The sequence below is a fragment of the Bombyx mandarina genome, chromosome 03 (genome assembly GCF_030267445.1).
Source record: "Bombyx mandarina strain Sakado chromosome 03, ASM3026744v2".
NCBI lineage: Eukaryota > Metazoa > Arthropoda > Insecta > Lepidoptera > Bombycidae > Bombyx > Bombyx mandarina.
In genome coordinates this window covers 485,768-506,221 of record NC_143210.1, presented here as the reverse complement: position 1 = coordinate 506,221, position 20,454 = coordinate 485,768, and the positions used below count along the sequence as shown (strand labels likewise).

At 41.1% G+C, this 20,454-nt stretch overlaps 1 protein-coding gene across 3 annotated transcripts in view; it reads left to right on the top strand.

The window, feature by feature from the left end:
* Positions 1-20,454, top strand: part of LOC114251866 (calpain-11) — a 66,808-nt gene that overhangs the window by 38,804 nt on the left and 7,550 nt on the right. For all 3 annotated transcript variants that reach the window (XM_028186272.2, XM_028186271.2, XM_089739000.1), the window contains 9 exons: positions 350-484; positions 11,524-11,664; positions 12,004-12,178; positions 12,783-13,033; positions 17,847-18,019; positions 18,207-18,570; positions 18,698-18,770; positions 19,316-19,369; positions 20,158-20,335. In XM_028186272.2, coding sequence (XP_028042073.2) covers positions 350-484; positions 11,524-11,664; positions 12,004-12,178; positions 12,783-13,033; positions 17,847-18,019; positions 18,207-18,570; positions 18,698-18,770; positions 19,316-19,369; positions 20,158-20,335 — 1,544 coding nt within the window. The remainder of the gene's footprint in view (positions 1-349; positions 485-11,523; positions 11,665-12,003; positions 12,179-12,782; positions 13,034-17,846; positions 18,020-18,206; positions 18,571-18,697; positions 18,771-19,315; positions 19,370-20,157; positions 20,336-20,454) is intronic.

Sequence of the window (20,454 nt, the reverse complement as noted above, 5' to 3'; positions counted from 1 at the left end):
CCACCCATCTTGAGATATAAGTTCTAAGGTCTCAGTATAGTTACATCGGTTTCCCCATCTTTCAAACCGAAACGCATTACTGCTTCACGGCAGAAATAGGCGGGGTAGTGGTGCCTACCCGTGCGGACTCATAAGAGATCCTACCACCAGTAATTACGAAAATTATAATTCTCGCCACCCACCTTGAGATTTGAGTTCTCTCAGTTCTATAGTATAACGGCTGTCCCACTCTTCAAGTCGGAGTACATGCTTCGCTATGAAAATATGCAGTATGGTCGTGAATACCCGTGCGGACTTACGACCCACCCCACCACCAGTCTGTGTGATAAGCTTTATAATTTGATCGCAGATGGAGTATAGAGGTGGGTGCCGTCGGCGACAGCAGCTTATGCTGTGCCGTTGCAGCCCTGGCGCTCACCCCTCGCCTTCTGGACCGGGTGATACCGCCGCAGACCTTTAAGGTCCACTATAATGGATCTTTTAAGTAAGTTCTCAAAACTCAGACCGATCAGATATAGGATATAGACTTGTGGCGGGTAGCCATAATACAAAGCAAGATATTTGACAGATGCCTGAATCTCGCTTACGACATTTTCAAGATAAGCTCGCATATATACAAGTTCCGAACAACAACATTCTTGCCCAAACCACTTCATCTCGGATCCTCCCGATCCACTAACGGTGCTTTTAGGTACCCCAAGCACCGGTCATCGTTCTCGTCGAACCCGTCGCTTGCGACGAAGGGCTCGATGAGTAAATTAACCCACAGACACAGCTCACTGAGTTTCTCGCCGGATCTTCTCAGTGGGTCGCGCTTCCGATCCGGTGGTAGATTCTGCGAAGCACGGCTCTTGCTAGGGTTCGTGTTTGCAACATCGTCAGATTTGAGCCCCGTGAAAAAAACAACATTCACACCGTCGGTCTACCGAGCAATAACACCTGCTCGGTGGAAAATCTTCCTTTTGTCGTATATCTGCTCACAGACTGTATGTTTGCGAAACTGGAACAAGCGAGTGGCCGCGAAGACCACCAACAACACGACAGAGATGGAAATGTATCAAAAAGGGACAGCAACAAGCATTGTTTATTGATGTTGGACTAAGGTATTGTGCTGGGAGGGCGGGGCGCGCAGCTCGAGGCGGGACCGCGGGATCACCCAGACGCGCACTAGTCTCAAATTGTTATATGATCACGACTAACCTTATAAGTATAGGTACAAACACCACTATTACATTCGAAGCAAGCAATTTTTTTCTAATTTTTTTTTTAATTGCTTAGGTTTGTGGACGAGCTCACGGCCCACCTGGTGTTAAGTGGTTACCGAAGGCCATAGACATCTACAACGTAAATACCGCCACCCACCTTGAGATATAAATTCTAAAGGTCTCAGTGTACTTACAACGGCTGCCCCGCCCTTCCAACGGAAACGCATTACTGCTTCACGGCAGAAATAGGCGGGGTGTTGGTACCTACCCGTGCGGACTCACAAGAGGTCCTACCACCAGTAATTACGCAAATTAATTTTTTTTCGCGGATTTGATTTTTAGGTACGATGTTATTCCTGCACCGGGGAAGTCAATCGAGAACATTTGTTAAGTACGTATTTCATTAGAAAAATTGGAACCTGCCTGCGGTATTCGAACGCCGGTGCATCGCTCGATACGAATGCACCGGATGTCTTATCCTTTATACCACGACGATTTCATGATTTCAGACGTGCTCTTACCACGATTCCGATCTTTAAGTTCAAGATATTTAAATGCTATTGCTGCATCATTATTGGTACCATCCAGACGGAATAGAATAGAATAAAGAGAGTCAGATATTTCGTAGTCCCTACCCGAAGCATAGGATCAGATTTACACATCATCATTTCCAGAGCCTGTTAATAGATATTATATTATTCTACGTATATTTTATTACTGGGAATATTCAACACAATTCTGAATTGTAAATGCTGTTTATATTTTATTACTAAAAAGGAACATGATAGTTAAATCGTAAACAAAACGATATGCATATATCTATTGTCTGCGCCATTTGCTGTAAATGTTAATTACAGATTACATTACCCTCGGTACATACAGATTAGATCTAATTTAGTGTCCGGCAGGGGAATAAAACCTGAGACAATGGGTTGTAAAGTGCGTGCCACGATGCCACCGCAGTAATTAACACTGACCTTGCGCGGATATTTGATCTTTTATTTATTATCGGACTAACGCCTACGAAATCTTGTACTTGTCCCAGGGCAAGAACCGGCCGGGGCTCCGACAACGCGCTTCGCCACCCTAAGGGCCCAATCCCGGTTCAATGTTAGGAATGCTGACTTAATTTTCAAACGTAATTTTTTTAACTGTTACCCATAAATTTAAAAAAAAAAAAAAAAATTTATTGCCCTTGTAGGCAGACGAGCATACGGCCCACCTGATGGTGAGTGGTTACCGTTGCCCATGGACTTCAGCAATGCCAGGGGCAGAGCCAAGCCGCTGCCTACCGCTTAATACTCTCCACAAGCCTCGTTTGAAGCAGGACATCTTTTAAGTACCTACATAATTAAAACTGCTTTTATAGTTTCGTCTCGTATTTTGTATTGTCATTGTTATTTCCAACGTTTCGAATTTTCTTTTTTATATTTTTCGTGGTCACAGACAAAATAATGGAATATCAATAAAAAATTAGGGATTAAATCGTGAAAGTGGTTCTAATTAACATAATATACCATAAACTATATTATTATTAGAAAAATTGAATTTGGAATTATATTGATGATTTAAGATTTATTGATTTCATAAGAATTTAGCATCAGAAAAATAAAATTTTGCATTGATCAATTACGATTGATTAGATTTCATAAAAATTTAGTATCAGAAAAATTGAATTTAGAATTGATGATTTATGTGGTCGTCGTGGCCTAACGGATAAGACGTCCGGTGCATTCGTGTTGAAGCGATGCACCGGTGTTCGAATCCCGCAGGCGGGTACCAATTTTTCTAATGAAATACGTACTCAACAAATGTTCACGATTGACTTCCACGGTGAAGGAATAACATCGTGTAATAAAAATGAAACCCGCAAAATTATAATTTGCGTAATTACTGGTGGTAGGACCTCTTGTGAGTCCGCACGGGTAGGTACCACCGCCCCGCCTATTTCTGCCGTGAAGCAGTAATGCGTTTCGGTTTGAAGGGTGGGGCAGCCGTTGTGACTATACTGAGACCTTAGAACTATATCTCAAGGTGTGTGGCGCATTTACGTTGTAGATGTCTATGGGCTCCAGTAACCACTTAACATCAGGTGGGCTGTGAGCTCGTCCACACAGCTAAGCAATAAAAAAATAAAAAAATAGAATTGATTAGATTTGATAAGAATTTACATCAGGAAAATTGTGCGATGCGTGTTCAGCTAAGAGAGGCTTCTAGGATAGCGCTGAAGTACAAGAATAAATATCTCTCAGATTTATCCCAAACATGGATATTAACGTGCAATTCTGTAACATTCATGAGAATGCTCGGGACTACGTGCTCTTTATCTCCGCCCGTTCATCTTAAATAAGTTTAGCATATTATGTAGTTTGCAAACAGTCGCTACTGTCTGGGTGTCTCTTGTTCCAACTTAAAGTTTATTTATATTAAATTGATGGAAACCTGAAAGTCATTTTTGTTGAAAATTACTTAGAAATTATTGATTAAAAGTTGATAATGATGCAAAAAGAAAACTCTGTTTCTTGTTCAATTTTCTCAGCGGTGAATTTTCATTCCGAATCGCTAGTAAAGTCATAAGACTATTCTTTTTTTTATTTTATTTTTTTATTGCTTAGATGGGTGGACGAGCTCAGAGCCCACATGGTGTTAAGTGGTTACTGGAGCCCATAGACATCTACAACGTAAATGCGCCACCCATCTTGAGATATAAGTTCTAAGGACTCAAGTATAGTTACAACGGCTGCCCCACCCTTCAAACCGAAACGCATTGCTGCTTCACGGTAGAAATAGGCAGGGTGGTGGTACCTACCCATGCGGACTCGCAAGAGGTCCTACCACCAGTAATTACGAAAATTATAATTTTGCGGGTTTCATTTTTATTACACGATGTCGCGGAAGTCGATCGTGAACATTTGTTGAGTACGTCGTGAGTATTCGAAGACCCTATTATGTTGTCAGCTGGATTGTAGTTCCTAATTAAAATACTGCACGTGGCTCGCTAGCGACACTCTTATTTCTGCCCGGACATCCATTACTTTTGGTGTCACTAAACGGAGCACTGTAATAATCACTAATCTATATTATTAAATAACCACATACGATTAAACTAAGTAAAATAGACACGCGAATGGATTCATGGTGACTATAAAAATGTCAGGGTGTCTGCCGGTGGCACGCTAATAGCGTCTGATATATGAAGTCTTGCAAACTTGTAATTACACATGTCGTTCAATAAACATGTCCGCGACCGCCTTCTCTTTATACTTTTAGCCTGGGCAAGATTGTAGCTTTAAAAGGCTTAAGATTATGTACATATAACTAAATGAATTATCACAAATTAGTTAAGACTGATCATGAAAGGTGTTTTAAAACTCCGCACACTTTTTAAAAATGATTACCTCTATCTTTTTTTTTTCTGCGTAAGCTGATAGCCTTGAGAGGCTATTTCAGCGTAACCTTAACTAGTAGGTGAGCTCACGGGGCTCAAACTGAAGTGATGCTAACACTGACCTTAGCAAGAGCCGTGCTTGGCAGAATCTACCACCGGATCGGAAACGCGACCCAATGAGAAGATCCGGCGCGAAACTCAGTGGGCTGTGTCTATGGGCTAATTCGCTCGTTGAGCCCTTCGTCGCAAGCGACGGGTTCAACGAGGAGGGTGACCGGTGCTTGTGGTACCTAAAAGCACCGTTAATGGATCGGGAGGATCCGTAATGACGTGCTTTGGGCGACGTCGACTACCTCTATCAATGTGGTATTGCGGATTTTGTGAAGGCATTTGAAGATCTTGTTTTATATGTACGTAGTAGGCGGCGTCTGGCTGTCCCCCCCGTTGATGATGTAGAGACGATGGATCGTATAGGTACATGCATGTAATGACAATAAAAAACAAATGTCACTTTAAAAATTTCACGTTAAGGCTAAATACATTAATCGAGTCAGAGATCAGTAGGGTACCGTGTGATGCTTTTAATCACTCCTGACGTATTACCAATGATCATATTACCAATAATCATCTCTTTTCCACAGACACTAGTGTCAGAATCCATTATTATACAGCCTCCCCAGCGCCGTCTCTACTCTCATAAACGTTTACTAGCGATCTGAGAACGGCGCTGCGTTTACGGTCCAAATAACACAAGAAACATTATTTTCCATATAGAGGCCTTCCTTTCGCAACGTAATGACCGCCTCCGCAGGCCGACCACGAGCCCCGAGACCAAATGCCAAATTCCCATGTCGCAACATCGAAGATTTACTCAAGAATTTAATATCTGATAATGCGTCCAGGGATCTCTTAGATGCGTCAACTCCCAGCAAATATTTAAATGGGGCGTGTCATTAGGTAGGTATTCGTTTCTAGGAATTTCTTTTCGTTTTAAAATTTTCGTTAAAAATTTCAATTACGTATTCAACTTTTCTCATCTGGGATCGTGAGGATGCATTCAAGACAAACTGAATATTAGACCTCAATATATTGTAAGTTTTTTTTTACTGTAATCTTTTTAAACCATTAGGCGATATTTAGTGTGTTATTTCAAGACCAACAAATGATTAGTTAGTCGTCCATGACTACGAAAACAGTTAGGAGTGTCGGAAATTATGAGATGAAAAACAAAAACACGTGATTCAATGTTAAAGTAGTCTTAATGTAACCTCATTAAGGTTCAATATTAGTTTTATTGTATTCATTGTACTTTTTTTTATTGCTTAGATGGGTAGACGAACTCACAGCGCACCTGGTGTTAAGTGGTTATTGGAGTCCATAGACATCTACAACCTAAATGCGCCACCCACTTTGAAATATAAGTTCTAAGGTCTCAAGTATAGTTACAACGGTTGTCCCACCCTTCAAGCCGAAACTCATTACTGCTTCACGGCAGAAATAGGCAGGGCGGTGGTACCTACCCGCGCGGACTCAGAAGAGGTCCTACCAGTAATTACGCAAATTATCATTTTACGGGTTTGATTTTTATTACACGATGTTATTCCTTCACCGTGGAAGTCAATCGGGAATATTTGATGGCATACTATAGAGATTACTCCGTTTCACCGGTTGCTTGGAAGAAAAGGCTTTAAACTGGATATTGTTTTACCGGCAGGCCGTAATGTTGTAAGCCCGCCGGGTCAGTACCACTGTCCCGCTCGTTTTAACCGCGGAGCTATCACATCCTCCAGAATTCAATGATGAATGGGTGATTAAATAACAACATAATGGTTACTGGTGGTAGGACCTCTTGTGAGTCCACGCGGGTAGGTACCACCACCCTGCCTGCCTATTTCTGCCGTGAAGTAGTAATGCGTTTCGGTTTGAAGGGTGGGGCAGCCGTTGTAACTATACTGAGATCTGAGAACTTATATTTCAAAGTGGGTGGCGCACTTACGTTGTGGATGTCTATGGGCTCCAGTAACCACTTAACACCAGGTGGGCTGTGAGTTCGTCCATCCATTTAAGCAATAAAAATAAATAAATAAAAGCATAAATAATCTAATGTGTTTATGGCGGAAGTCATTTTTGACGTGGCCCGTGAACTCCTTTGTCATTCACAAAATTTAAAATGAAACTCCAATTCTCGCGAATAAATTTCATTTACACATAATTTTTTGAACAAACAGTTTTATTTCGCGTAATAAAACTAAACAATGATCAATAAACATTACACGACTCGTCTGCTATCGTATTAAACAATAGCGTAAGTACGTCCGATGATAAGTCGGTCACTCATACACGATGTATTTACACTTAAACAATGGTAGAATCAGGGTCGAACCTTCGTCTTTAAGAATTCCACATACTTTCAGATTTTTTACGAAAACTTTTGTGATACGGACTACATCTTGTGTGTAGCCAACTAGATGTGGCCCACCCTCCTAATTGGCTATGAATTGACAAATCAGAATACTTTTTCGGATAGGATTACTAAAGGATCAAATAGTAGCGGATAATAGGTTAACCATTGTTATGAATCCTCTGCCCCTTTACCATTTGTAGCGCAACTGATGGTAATCGGTTATTGAAGTCCATTCACAATATATCGTGAATGGCATACAATTGAAGTCGTCGTGGCCTAAAGGATAAGACGTCCGGTGCATTCGTAACTAGCGATGCACCGGTGTTCGCATCCCGCAGGCGTGTACTAATTTTTCTAATGAAATACGTACTCAACAAATGTTCACGATTGACTTCCACGGTGAAGGAATAACGCCGTGTTATAAAAACATACCCGCAAAAATTATAATTTGCATAATTACTGGTGCTAGGGTGTCTTGTGAGTCCGCGCGGGTAGGTACCACCACTCTATCTATTTCTGCCGTGAAGCAGTAATGCGTTTCGGTTTGAAGGGTGGGGCAGCCGTTCTAACTATACTGAGATCTTAGAACTCATATCTGAAGGTGGGTGGTGGCACTTACTTATAGGCTCCGGTAACCACTTAACACCAAGTGGGCCGTAAGCTCATTTACCCATCTAAGGGTTAAAAAAGCACACAGACACCCTGGACATTTTTTATTTTTTTATTGCTTAGATGGGTGGACGAGCTCACAGCCCACCTGGTGTTAAGTGGTTACTGGAGCCCATCGACATCTAAAACCTAAATGCGCCACCCACCTTGAGATATAAGTTCTAAGGTCTCAGTATAGCTACAACGGCTGCCTTACCCTTCAAACCGAAACGCATCACTGCTTCACGGCCGAAATAGGCAGGGCGGTGGTACCTACCCGCACGGACTCACAAGAGGTCGTACCACCAGTAATAAACATACATATATACATATAACAAAACCCCCAATCAGATTGAATAGCGATTGCTTTACAGCACCAGCACGGACTTACGATGGCTTCCCGCCGGAAACCGTTAGTAGAGTGGTACTAACCCTGGCTTATAATAACACCAGTTAAATTCTCGTCAGGCTAACAACATCACCCTGTCCATGACAATCAAAGAAGATCCATTATTATGACAGCCCTATTTGGAACATTAGTCACCGCAGTGAAGTGTACGGAAAGCCTTATTTTCTACGTTCATTGTTCACACACTTGAACTATTCCGCTAAACTTGAACTGAATTTAACTAACTTTCTTATTAAAACTATCGCTCTAGATTTCTTTTTACAATGTTTTGAAGAACTCATTAGCATTTTAATTGTTTTCGCAGACATTAAAGAGAATGTTCTGGATGTTTGGAGGACTTTTTAACACGTGCTAATAAGTGAAAATGTGTGATAATAATTACGTTCACAGCTTAGTATCTCGTTTAATAAGGCTTAACTTTATAATATATAGTGTAACGCACTGGGGTTCAAGATAAATAAAATTTCGACTGAAGTACAAATTAAAACTCTATTTAACACTTAAAACACTTACAGAACATTTTACAACTCGTAATTCGCTTCTTCCGCTTCGCTTCAGGTGATCCGTTTGCTGTTTCGCTTCGAGTAGATCGTATTACTAACTGCCTTCGTGTCATCCTCGTAACGTTTTTAAAAACGATACGACATCCCTAGAATTATCGATAAAATTCTGAGTAAGGCCAAACGCTTCGATATTTGTTTCCGCTATTTGATAATAGATGGCGTTGGACGTCTCGAACGTTCTCGTTGTTATGATATTCGTTTCTGCTATTTGCCGATAGATGGCGTTACTCTTACCAGCGTAACAATAATAATTTTCGAAGTTTTGAGACGAATATCAATGTTCTTTGTTAATGTTTAAATCAGAGAAGTGCTGTCTGACTAGCTGTCGCACTTTTCTATAGATTTATTCTCAAAAATTAGAAGCGTAAGATCGTATAGCCGTGACGTCAACATATTTATCTGATGAGCCCATTAGTGTTAGCTTTTCAGATTGCGTTACGTTTGTTTGCACTCAACTTGAGGGCTGGCAATTTGGTCGACCTGACCTTAAATAATTCATATAACATGATGTAATGATAAATATAATCTACGTATCGTGTCTAAATATGTTCTGTTTTAAATTCCTATTAAAAAATAACAATATACTTATTTTATATAGAGCGATTTAGAAGGGTAGGTACGCTTTCAGATTGATTAAAATCGGGTGATAAAAATTTCTTCACAATTTTGCTAGTAGTTTAGTTTTTAATGATATATCAACGTAAATTGTTTTAATTTTTATCCAGAATGACTATGATAATTCGTAGTCTCTGAATATTAGCATTATTTTACAAGAAATCGTCACGCAACTAGTTTTTCATTCGCAGTAATCTTTAAAGTAATCATGATCTGTCTACATTCACGCGAACCTAACCACCGGCATTGTCATCGTGGGACTGTGTCACCGAGGGCAGTCACGCGCGGACGCCGAGGACTTTGATGCTAAGGTTTTTGTCCACGCCTGTCATAATTATAAAACCAACACCAGCCTAGTGATTCTGTTGCAGCCCGGCCGACGGGAACGGTCATCGTAGTGCTCACTCAGTTGAGGAACACTCACAAAAACTTACGTTTGGACAAATTTAACAGAATTCTCCACCTACAGACCCTTGTTACTAGTTGCTTCTATTTGATTTTGGACTCCCGTTAGATCCGTCTTTTCCTCGGGGAGCTCGCTACTACGAAGTATCAGAGATTATATCTTCGTCTACTTTCTACGGCTGTACCACCTGGCATCAACGCAGAATTTGTTCCTTTATCCGTGAACCCATTTGTTACACTATTTCGTTTCTTCGTGACTCTTAGAGATAATTAAAACGAATTTTAGGGCGTTATCTCGTCGTCCACTATCCCAGAAACCTTAAAGTTTTTGAAACGCCGGAAATATTAAATTAAGATATTAATACGCGAGATTAAACTGTAAACATTCACGGGAATCCGCTGGTTACAGGCTGCGCAAGACCGGTTATTGTGGCGAAAGTTGAGGGGGCCTATGTCCAGCAGTGGACGTGCGTGGGCTGATACAGTACAGTACAGAGATTGAACTGTAAAGATAGTATTAATTCAACCCTCTAGAATCTCGTATAGTGCGTTTGCACAGATTGTTTCGTTCTGGAACTAGGACGGATATGAACTGACTCTTTAATTGTAACTGAAAGCAGTATTCGGATGTATCTCTTCAAATAGGTTTTTGGAATGACAAGCATCAGTTGTGGATATGGAATGAATGTCTTTGGCATCATTGTCGTATCCACCGTGGCGGAGAACACTATTAATAAGATGAGCCATGAGTTCGCCCGTCACTATTGGCAAAATAGGAATGATGACAAATTTAATAGATTTAGGAAATATAAAACAGTAAAACTTCTCGCTTTTACTACCGAAAACGCTTAGTACAGCTATCTGATGTCAATTAGGGCACGCCCCACGACACTGCCCGCGTTCCACTATGAAATCTAGCATCCACACATTTCCAATAGCGTCTTACACCTCTAGCTTCTCTATCTCCAATTTTGAAATGTCGTTTGCATTAGCGGTTCAAATATTGGTCGCATGTTACATTGTTGCTTTTTTAATTGAATTATTAATGAAGAGTACATTGTTGAGGTTCATGCCACATGCGTTCAAGAACAATGGTACAATAATTCAGGGCTCGTGGATGCGAACGCGTTTTCATAATTAACGCTGCGGTGATTATTTAGCCGATATGTGTGCGTTGAGGGACTACGTCGCATTGTGGAATGCGCTAGTGAGTTAGAATTAAAGTGATAGTAATATGTAATCTTAAGCTACAGCGAATAGGTAGGAAAAAAATATAGTGTGCACGCTTCTCACTGCTAAGGTATTGTCTGAGGACGTATCAGACCACCTGATTGCTTTGCTGGTCCAGTTGACGCGGACCTTAACAACGGTCTGTGTTAGACCTCCGTCGAAATAAGTTTCCTTGTTATATTTGGTGTTCACTGTTCTTTCTGTACTGGATCTTGTCTCGCATGTCGCTTGGCAGCCAACGAATTTGCTGTTTGGTTGTGCCGAAAGAAAAAAAATGAATCAAGAATATTTAATATAATAGGCTTGGTTACATGACAAGACAGTCGACACTCTGCCTCGGAAAACACCTGATAGCTTAGGGAGACTATTCGTAATAGGGAAGATTGAGAGAAAGAGACCGCGCGGGTGCAGCTCGACAAATCCGCACCACGCTAGAGATCCCATTCCACGATACCCTTCATGCGGCCAATGATCGTAGACGCTGGAGAGACATTATAAGGAATAAAATCTTGCTGAAACGTGATAATCACAACCCTCAGCAGTGACGAAACAATGTGAGGAGGAGAGACTTGATAACAGAAACATAGGGTCCTGTGAGAAAACAGCAACACTTCAAATGACAAAAAACATAAAACTAATTTGCTCCTTGGTCGCAGGTTCAATTTTTGGGTGTTCGGCGCGTGGCGCGAAGTCGCCGTTGACGACAGACTCCCGACGCGAGCTGGTCGTCTTATAACTAGTCACAACGCATTACCTGACGACTTCACCCTGCCGCTCCTTGAGAAGGCTTATGCCAAGTAAGTCCGACTATTTATTGCCAAAAATGGTATGCAATCACTCGTATATAGCAAAAACTAAGGCATTTATCAGCAAAGAAGGTCTCAGCTGACCTAGTTTTATAAATAAATAAATTACCGGGAGTAACCATCTTTTTTTTTGTCCCCGTCGTGGTCTACCAGATTCCCAGTGTATTTCTTTTACTGTTCAGATTATTCGTGGTAATTTTTCGGTAACCTAGGCCATTGAGAATGTCGTGGAAACGCTCTCACACAGTTCTGGCCTGAATATTTTATGGTTAAAGTTCTTGGAAGATCTCTGCATTGTGACTGACGGATAATGAGGATATATTTTTTCAGGCTATACGGTTCATACGTAACGCTCAGGGTGGGCAGTGTGTCGCGTGCACTCCAAGATCTCTCCGGAGGTATAGTGCAGAGTTTCTCCCTTGTCCAACAACCGAAGGGCTTGACAGCACAAGTACTGAACTCGGCTGTTCCACGGTCAACGCTATTGGTTGCTACGGTTGCGCAGGTAAATTATGACAAGTAATAAATGATTTTGATTACCGAACCTCTAATACCAGCTTATTTACCAGCTGACAGATTCCAGTGGCTGTCAATACTCTGCTCGGAGGGATGTAAAGTAAGAGCAGTGTTTTCACTAATGTTTGACGCTACTAGCTCTAGATAAAAAAAAACGTTTGTGGGAAGCCCTTAGGGATGAGCGATAGCTTTGCTGTAGGGATCTTTGATGATAGTTAAAGAAGATTTGGTGTTTTGAAGACTTAACGTGTGGGTGACTCACATGTACAACTAAAAACGAACCAGAGATATAACTTGTTAACTTCTAAGAAGCAATCACGCTTGATACGAGTATAATATAATTAAGAAATAATTGTTTATATCGTAACTATCATCGGGTAGTGCTCACAGTGTGGTCATCACTCACAACTCCTTCATATCTTCTTTGAACAGGAGTTACATTAAATGTACAGTGTACTTATGGACTCACTGGTTTTTGAACTTATTTATTTATACTTAGTCCCTTCGAGTTCTGATCGTGTGCTAATTTATTACCAAATAGGTTTTACAAGCAACTATTAGACGATCACAATGTACTTTTCTTCGGGTCACAGGAAAAAGAAAGTGGCTGGCGACGTCTCCGCAACGGCTTGATATCAGGTCAAGCGTATTGCGTGACAGGACTGGCCAGGGTTCGAAGTGCCAACACCGCTGATGGAGAAGGAGCACTCGTGAGAGTGAGAGCTGTCAGTGGACTCGGAGAGTGGGCAGGACCCTGGGCTAGGGGCAGTGCCGAATGGAGGGCCCTTGCAGAGGCAGACAGAGACTTGTTGGCGCGACGCGCTGACCGACCTGGGGACTTCTGGTAAGCAAAATCTCATAGACAGGATACAACATGATAGAGCTACTTCTCATCACTAGACATCTTAAGAGCCACTAGCTATGATACATCTAACACGATGTATATGTGTAAAAATAAAGAATAATAATATGTTTGCGTTATGTTACCATGGTATAACTTTTAAATGTTACCTTCAGTGCACTATTACTACCTTATATTAATTACCGTATTTTATGATGACAAAATCGCGTTACATCATCAGTTTAAGAGTTTCCTTACTTAATCACTGTAGGTTAAAAATAATAAAATAATTAAGTTATAGCCGGGTCCGGTGCTGTTGTTTAAGAAACTAAAGTTAAAGTTCAAATTCTATCATGGAGGCAGCATAAAAGACGTTGAGTTCACTGTTCCTCCGATATCAAATCTCCCCATCTTCTACACGTGCCTATTACATGAGAAATAGGCAATATGAAAGTGTCAGTTTTCACCACATTATTTTGCGTATTCAATTCTAGACACCACGGGAACCCTTAGTCAACATTTAAACTGTACTGTTTTAAACAAAAAATTCTGTTAGCAAGCGCAAACGACAAATAAATCATCGCAGTGTAATTACTGTAATTGAATACAGTAATTAACGGTGAATAATAACATGTAATTATGTGAGAAATGTCTGGTGAACAGTTAAGTTACGCTCGTGCTCTGGTTGTGGATCTACGACAGAGGAGCTGGCGCGGTAGAGACCACACATGGAGATCATACGTACCAATACCAACATGTATACATAATCTTTAAATGAGTATTTTAATTATATTAATACGTGAAGCAAAAACTTTGTATCCCCTTTTACGAAAATTGCGCGGACGGAGTAGTATGAAATTTCCCACACTTATAAAGAATATCGAGAAGAAGTGCAGAATACTCATATTTTTAAAAAATTATGCATAAAATATACAATAAATCAATAAATAAAACATTACACACACTAACATGTATTTGACACACACACGCATGCATATCATTTGTTTATTGTCAAACTTTTCTTATTGATTGCTTATAGTCTGTGGTCAAATTGAGAATAGATTAAATATTGTTTGTCTTTATTAATATTTGCATAAAGTGTAGTCTTGGCGAAATCTGTGATTATATAATTTGACAATAGAATCATAATAATGTTCAAACTTATAATTTCAATTAATTATAGTCGAATTTCGATTACTGCTGGACCACTAGTTTTAATGATAAGTTCAGAGTAATGATAATTAGGATGCCATCAAAATTTCGACTTCATTGGAGGCAGCTTGGTGTGGTAACGTAGCCTCTGGAAACCACTTAACACCAGATAGGGCCTGTAACTCATCTTGTTCAAAATCAATCTATTATTTTTTGTTCAATGTACAAATGACCCCTAACATTCTGTAATGAACAATATTTTTTACGTGATTTCAATTTACAGACGAATGTAAGATCAGAAATTCGTATTAGAGAAATGAAATTGAAAACGTGTCTGTATGTTCGTCCTCGGCACAGGGCTGTCGCGAAGAAGTTAGTTTTTTTTTTTATAAACACTAGAAAAACTAACCGACTTCTTTATTGATCATGAGTGATATGTAGACTAGTACAATATAGGAAAACAATAAGGGCGAAAGTGTAATTTAGAAAGGGTCAAAGGGCGGATCGGAGGCACGTTGCTCACCTAGACACTTGTGCCTTCCGAAAACCTTTCCGATTATTGGTCTTCAGTTGGCTCACGTCCACAGACACAACGACATAGGTGCTCATTGAATTGACATACTATATGTATCCACTATTAGATTAATCTAATGAAATATTATAAAACAATAACTTTGTAACAACACTAAATGTTTCTCAATCCGTTTTTATGCAATTGGTTAATTGTATAACGACTTTAAAGAGTGTACTAACAATTTTTAATCGATTATTTATTCGATAAATAATTTATATTTATATGTGACCGCAGCCCTGATTAAGTGTAGCAGTGCTCTCTCGAGTCATTATGTTCTGCGTTTGAGTGAAGAGCATTAGAGCCACAGTGCAGAGGACTTAAGGATGTTTCACTTTAGTCAATAGTTGTATTTTATTAATGACTACCTGACCCGGCAGACTTCGTAGTGCCTCAATCGATAAATAAAAGACCTAAACTTTTGTATAAAATAAACTAAAAACCAAACAAAAGGAATATGTCCGACGGGGGGGACATCAAAGGAAAAACAAAATTGTTATTTTTATTTAATTCCAAGCATTTTCATATTTATCTACCTTTTAAACTTTCTTTGGACTTCTACAAATAATTCAAGAAAAAAATTAGCCAAATCGGTCCAGCCGTTCTCGAGTTTTAGCGAGATTAACGAACAGCAATTAATTTATATATATATAGATTTGTTTAGCTGATCGATACAACATTTATTCGTTCTTCATATCAGCCCTTTGCATCAACTTACAATCTTGGTTGGCAGCGACGTGATTGTGTGACAACTATCACGTACCATAAGGGCATTCTCAGTGAAAAAGATCCGGCCTTGTGATTCTCAAGTATTGTTTTGGCTTGTGTTCTCATCTGCTTCGAGAACTGAATCTAAAGATCCCGTAGAGCTTGTCTGTTTGTAAGTTTAGTATACTGCGTTGTTTCGGAGGTAGGTGCAGCGTGGGCGCGGCGTTCCCACGCTCTCATTACTCACCTACGCTCACCATACATCTAGACAAATTGATGTCGTTACAGGCCTGTATTACAAAAAATTAAGAATCGTCGAAAACATTTGTACGTACTTTTTAAAGCTGCAATACAATATTTTGGCACCGAACACTTCTAGTCACAAATAGTCTGGAGATGCTAATAAAATTTAACCGAAATACTGTTAAAGATAATCTTTTAACAACTTTCTTCTTTCGAGTATTTATTGTTGTTTAATGGACTTAATACTGCTAGTTGTTTTTGCATAATAAAGGCAGATGGGTTCCCCTCTCACCTGGTCCTAAGCCAGTTGGATTAGCAGCCATGCAGCCACCCATCCCAAAACATGAGATCCCATTTACTGGTGACTTAATAAAAATCCGTCCAACATGGAGGTCCCGCTCGACTCGTCTAAGCAGAAAAAAATAACACAAACACTCACAAAATATAAGCCACAATCTCCCTTCTACTTTATTATGGGCACGTTTCGTCCATTACCACGAGTCTCGGTGAGATAATGTATCATATAAATATGAGCGAGATGCACAGAATGAGATGCCATGTCAGTGGAGCCTGTCAATAAATATGTATGGCGTTCCGCAGGTACTGGTATGGTTTGTTCTGGTTTTGCTTATTTATTTTTAAGTTAAGACAGATGGAAATAGGGCTTTTCTTTTTTTCTCTCTACATATGAGCTGGTAGTCTAAGAGGCTATTCTAGCTACGCCCAGACGGATTGGTGAACTCACGGGCTCAACTTGAGAGAATTTGCTAACACTAGCCCTAGCAAGAGCAGTGCTTCGCATCGGATCGGAATCGTAACCCACCGTGAAGATCTTACAAGAAACTCAGTGGGCTGTATCTATGGGTTAGTTCGTTCGCTAAATTTTGGCCGGAAGACGGTGACCGGTGCTTGAGGGTCCTAAAAGCACCGAGAGTGGATCCGAGGGATTCGACGTAAGATGATTCGTTTTATGCCACTCAGACGCAGATTTTGTCTGCAGAAGTTGGCGATGGTACTCACATTGTGACGTCAACGGTAAACACTTAAAACCAGGCGGACTGTGAACTCAACGTTAGTAACAACTCAGATTGTAACAGAATGCAGAAGACAAAACGTAATTAGGTATTAGCTGTGGCAGCGGCTGTGACCACTCACCATCACATGGGTCCAACATCCTCAAAACACTTACACATAACTAGGTACATACATATAAAACATTCGATTTTATCCTCGCTTGTAAGTGATGTCATTAAGTGACTATTAAGTGTGTGTCTGATATACCGACACACGTCCGCAGTGACTGACGTATCTTTAGATAACTGGTAAGCGGTCCGAGATTTACGATGTGGCCCTCACTCTGGTGCAGGAATTTAGATGCACTCGCGATCTAGCTCTGATGCAGCAATGTGCATTGACTCCGATCAATATCACTTAACTATTATTTTGTGTGTGTTGTAAGTACATCATAAACAGAACTAAATTCTCAATTTAGTCCACAGGGACCAACGTATGATTAAAGTACAACCTGACAGTTTTTGATTTTTTTTATATAAAGCAATTATTGTCCTCTCCTGTCCCGTCTCAAAGCAACAACCCAGAGATGCGAGTGCTGTGCACCTGCCCACGATCGAACCTTCTAACATTTCGACACATTTCATTTGTGCCAAGTCACTAAATAAAATATTCATAGTTTCCACGTCATAAGTCAAAGCCGAGGCACGTTTGTGCTGATAAATACGAGAGGCTCGCCCTCGGACTGTAACTGGACACTCGTAAATACTTCTAAAGGACACGTGCAATTATCTTATCGTTTCATTCCAAATGTACCACGCCAAACTGGACCGCAGCGCCAGAGCGCGAGCGACGGTTTTTGAAAGAATAACAACGACGCGGACGGCAGACGCCTCGCTCGGAATTAATTTCACTAAGAATTTATGCAGTCCATTATAGCGGCCCACGGTCTGCAGCATGCGAGAACTGCGTCGTAACGATTAGTCAGTTGTCGGTAAAGCCGCCTTTTGGTGGCGGGATCTTAAATTGTCGTATTGTTGTGGTGAATCTGTGATTTGGTATCCATCCACAATCACTATCCACCATCGCCTAATGAAACCATTAGACTGTAGAGTAACAAATGGATTCCAGGATGTCGTTCCCAGACTTCGCCCGGGCCTTCACAACGCTGGTACTGGTACACGTGGGGCCGGACGATTGGCTGATAGAGCCTGCGTTACATGGTAAGCGGCCATGGCGGGCTGTGCTTGCTAGACGTAGATGGAGGCGAGGTTACAACGCTGGAGGACCGCCCTCTTGCATCGGTAAGTAGTGCTTTATAACTGTCGCGTTTTAAAAGTATCAGAAAACCCGAGTTTCTTGTTGACTCCTTTTAAGAGAGAGCTTATGTTTCAAATCAATTGTAATTCTTAATATTTGAAGGCACACGAAAAAGCCTAATGAAATAAATAAATTTTTAATATTAAAAAAAATTAAATTTCCTTTACACAGAAACTACAAGCACAAATCCACAATTCCACGTACAAATACCTCGCACGGAAACCGGAGGCGCTAGGAAATGTCACGTAGTAGTCTCCGTGACCCAGCAGTATGGGACCAACAAGGCGGGGAAATTACGGGCAATAGGATTCGCTGTGTACGAGATCCCTGCAGGAGGGGGACCGCGGAGGGGAGCTCTGAGGGCTCTGGCTGGCTTGAGGGCTTTGGACGTCACACACGAGAGCAGGGCGCGCGAAGTAGCTACGTTCTTCACGCTACCTGCCGGGCAGTATTTAGTTGTGCCACATACGAGGCGTCCGCACACAGAAGCTGCTTTCCTACTGCGCATATTTACTGACGAACAGACCGATGTGTGGTAAGTTGTTTCTATAAATAATGGAAACTAGCAGGCTTTCTGCACAGAAATCTTAATGATTATCTTATTGTATTTTCTGTTTATGTTACCTTTTCAAGGTTTCAATGTTGGGTTTTCATATTTTCAGGGAAGTCAACGACGATAATCTGATCATTCCAAACATCGGAGCGGAGTTTCTGGACGACGACCAAAGTACATCGGTATTATAGTTTGATTATTGTTTTAATAGTACAGCCATGAGTGGTCGATATATCGCGTGCCGTACCTCAAGACGCGGGGAGAGACAATTACTTCGGTTAATCGAGTTCGAGGTTCAAAAGGTGCAAAAACCACTGTACAAACTTTGCCCTCATGTCTTTTTCCTCCTCAGGGACTCATCCTTTCCTCAGGGACTTTGCCCTCATGTCTCAAGCTGAGTGGCGGCATTAGGGTGCTTGTCCACCGGAGAGGAGAAACGGAGAAACATTAACCAATAAGATTGCACAAAATCAAAATCATAAGATTTCAAAATGATTTTGTGCACTCTTATTGGTTAATATTTCTCCGTCTCTCCTCTCCGCTGCCTCGCTCCGCTCCGGTGGACAGGTACCCTTCCGTTGTGTTGTCTGGACTCTGGTAACCGCCTTACACCATGTAGCTTCTGACTACTTTTTAGGTACCTAGTGAGCTTTTTGTTTTGTGCTATATCCAACGTCCCTATATGTGCTTTATATAATATATAAAAATTGATCGTTTATTATTTCAGCCGGAGCTACAGATGGCGATCACTAATCTGTTTGGAAAAAAGGACATTGAAGAAGTAAGTTTTGGTCATTACATACTTCTTTATTTTCCGTAAAAATTGCTAGCTAGGATTTTAGAAGGAGTGACCTCTTTCTAATTTCAATTACTTATTTCCCGAAACCGATGACACTCCAAGTCGAACAAACTTCAAGGTACTACTAGCTCGTTCTGTGTCAAATGGACTTAAAAGTCTAGAAATATTTTTTATCGAAAAATAGACGGCAGTTATTACAATATTCAAATTTCCACGAATAAAACCTTAATCGTCCGTGAGCACAGAGACGGTTGAATATTCGAAACACAATAATGCTACCTGTTACCCGCGGCTTTGCTCGCGTATTGACAGAATTGTGTCAATGTAGTTTCCTTGGGAATAACATGGTTTTTTGGGATAAAAGGTATAGCACTCTCCTGACCTGAAAACATTACAATTAAAAAATCTTATCAATCTGTGCTTTCTGTCAATGATATTAATAGCTGCAAGATTAAAACGTAAATGTTTTATTTAAGTGTATGAATATATAGTATTAGAAATATATATATTTTTTTATTACTTAGATGGGTGGACGAGCCCACCTGGTGTTAAGTGCTTACTGGAGCCCATAGACATCTATAACGTAAATCAAGGTCTCAAGTATAGTTACAACGACTGCCCCACCCTTCAAACCGAAACGCATTACTGATTCACGGCAGAAATAGGCAGGGTGGTGGTACCTACCCGTGCGGACTTACAAGAGGTCCTACCACCAGTAAATTGTACATGTATAGTTGAAGATCCTATAGCCCCACGGTGTGGTCCCGCAGGTTGACGCGCGGGCGCTGCGGGGGGCGGTTCGGCGCGCGAGCGGGGGGTGGCGCGCGGCGCGGGCGGCGTGCGGCGCGCTGGTGGCGGCGCGGGACGCAGGGGCGCGGGGCGGGGCGCGCGCGCGGGACGGGCCGCCGCTAGTCGCGCGCCTGCTGGCCTGGCGGGCCGCTTACACAGGTAGCCACTCACATTGTTCGATCCGACCTCTTATCTCAAATATCTTAAAGTTCAAGTATATTAATAAGTTTCCCCTTGCACTCTCACACCCGACGTCCGATCTCCGTCCGGGGTCAGAA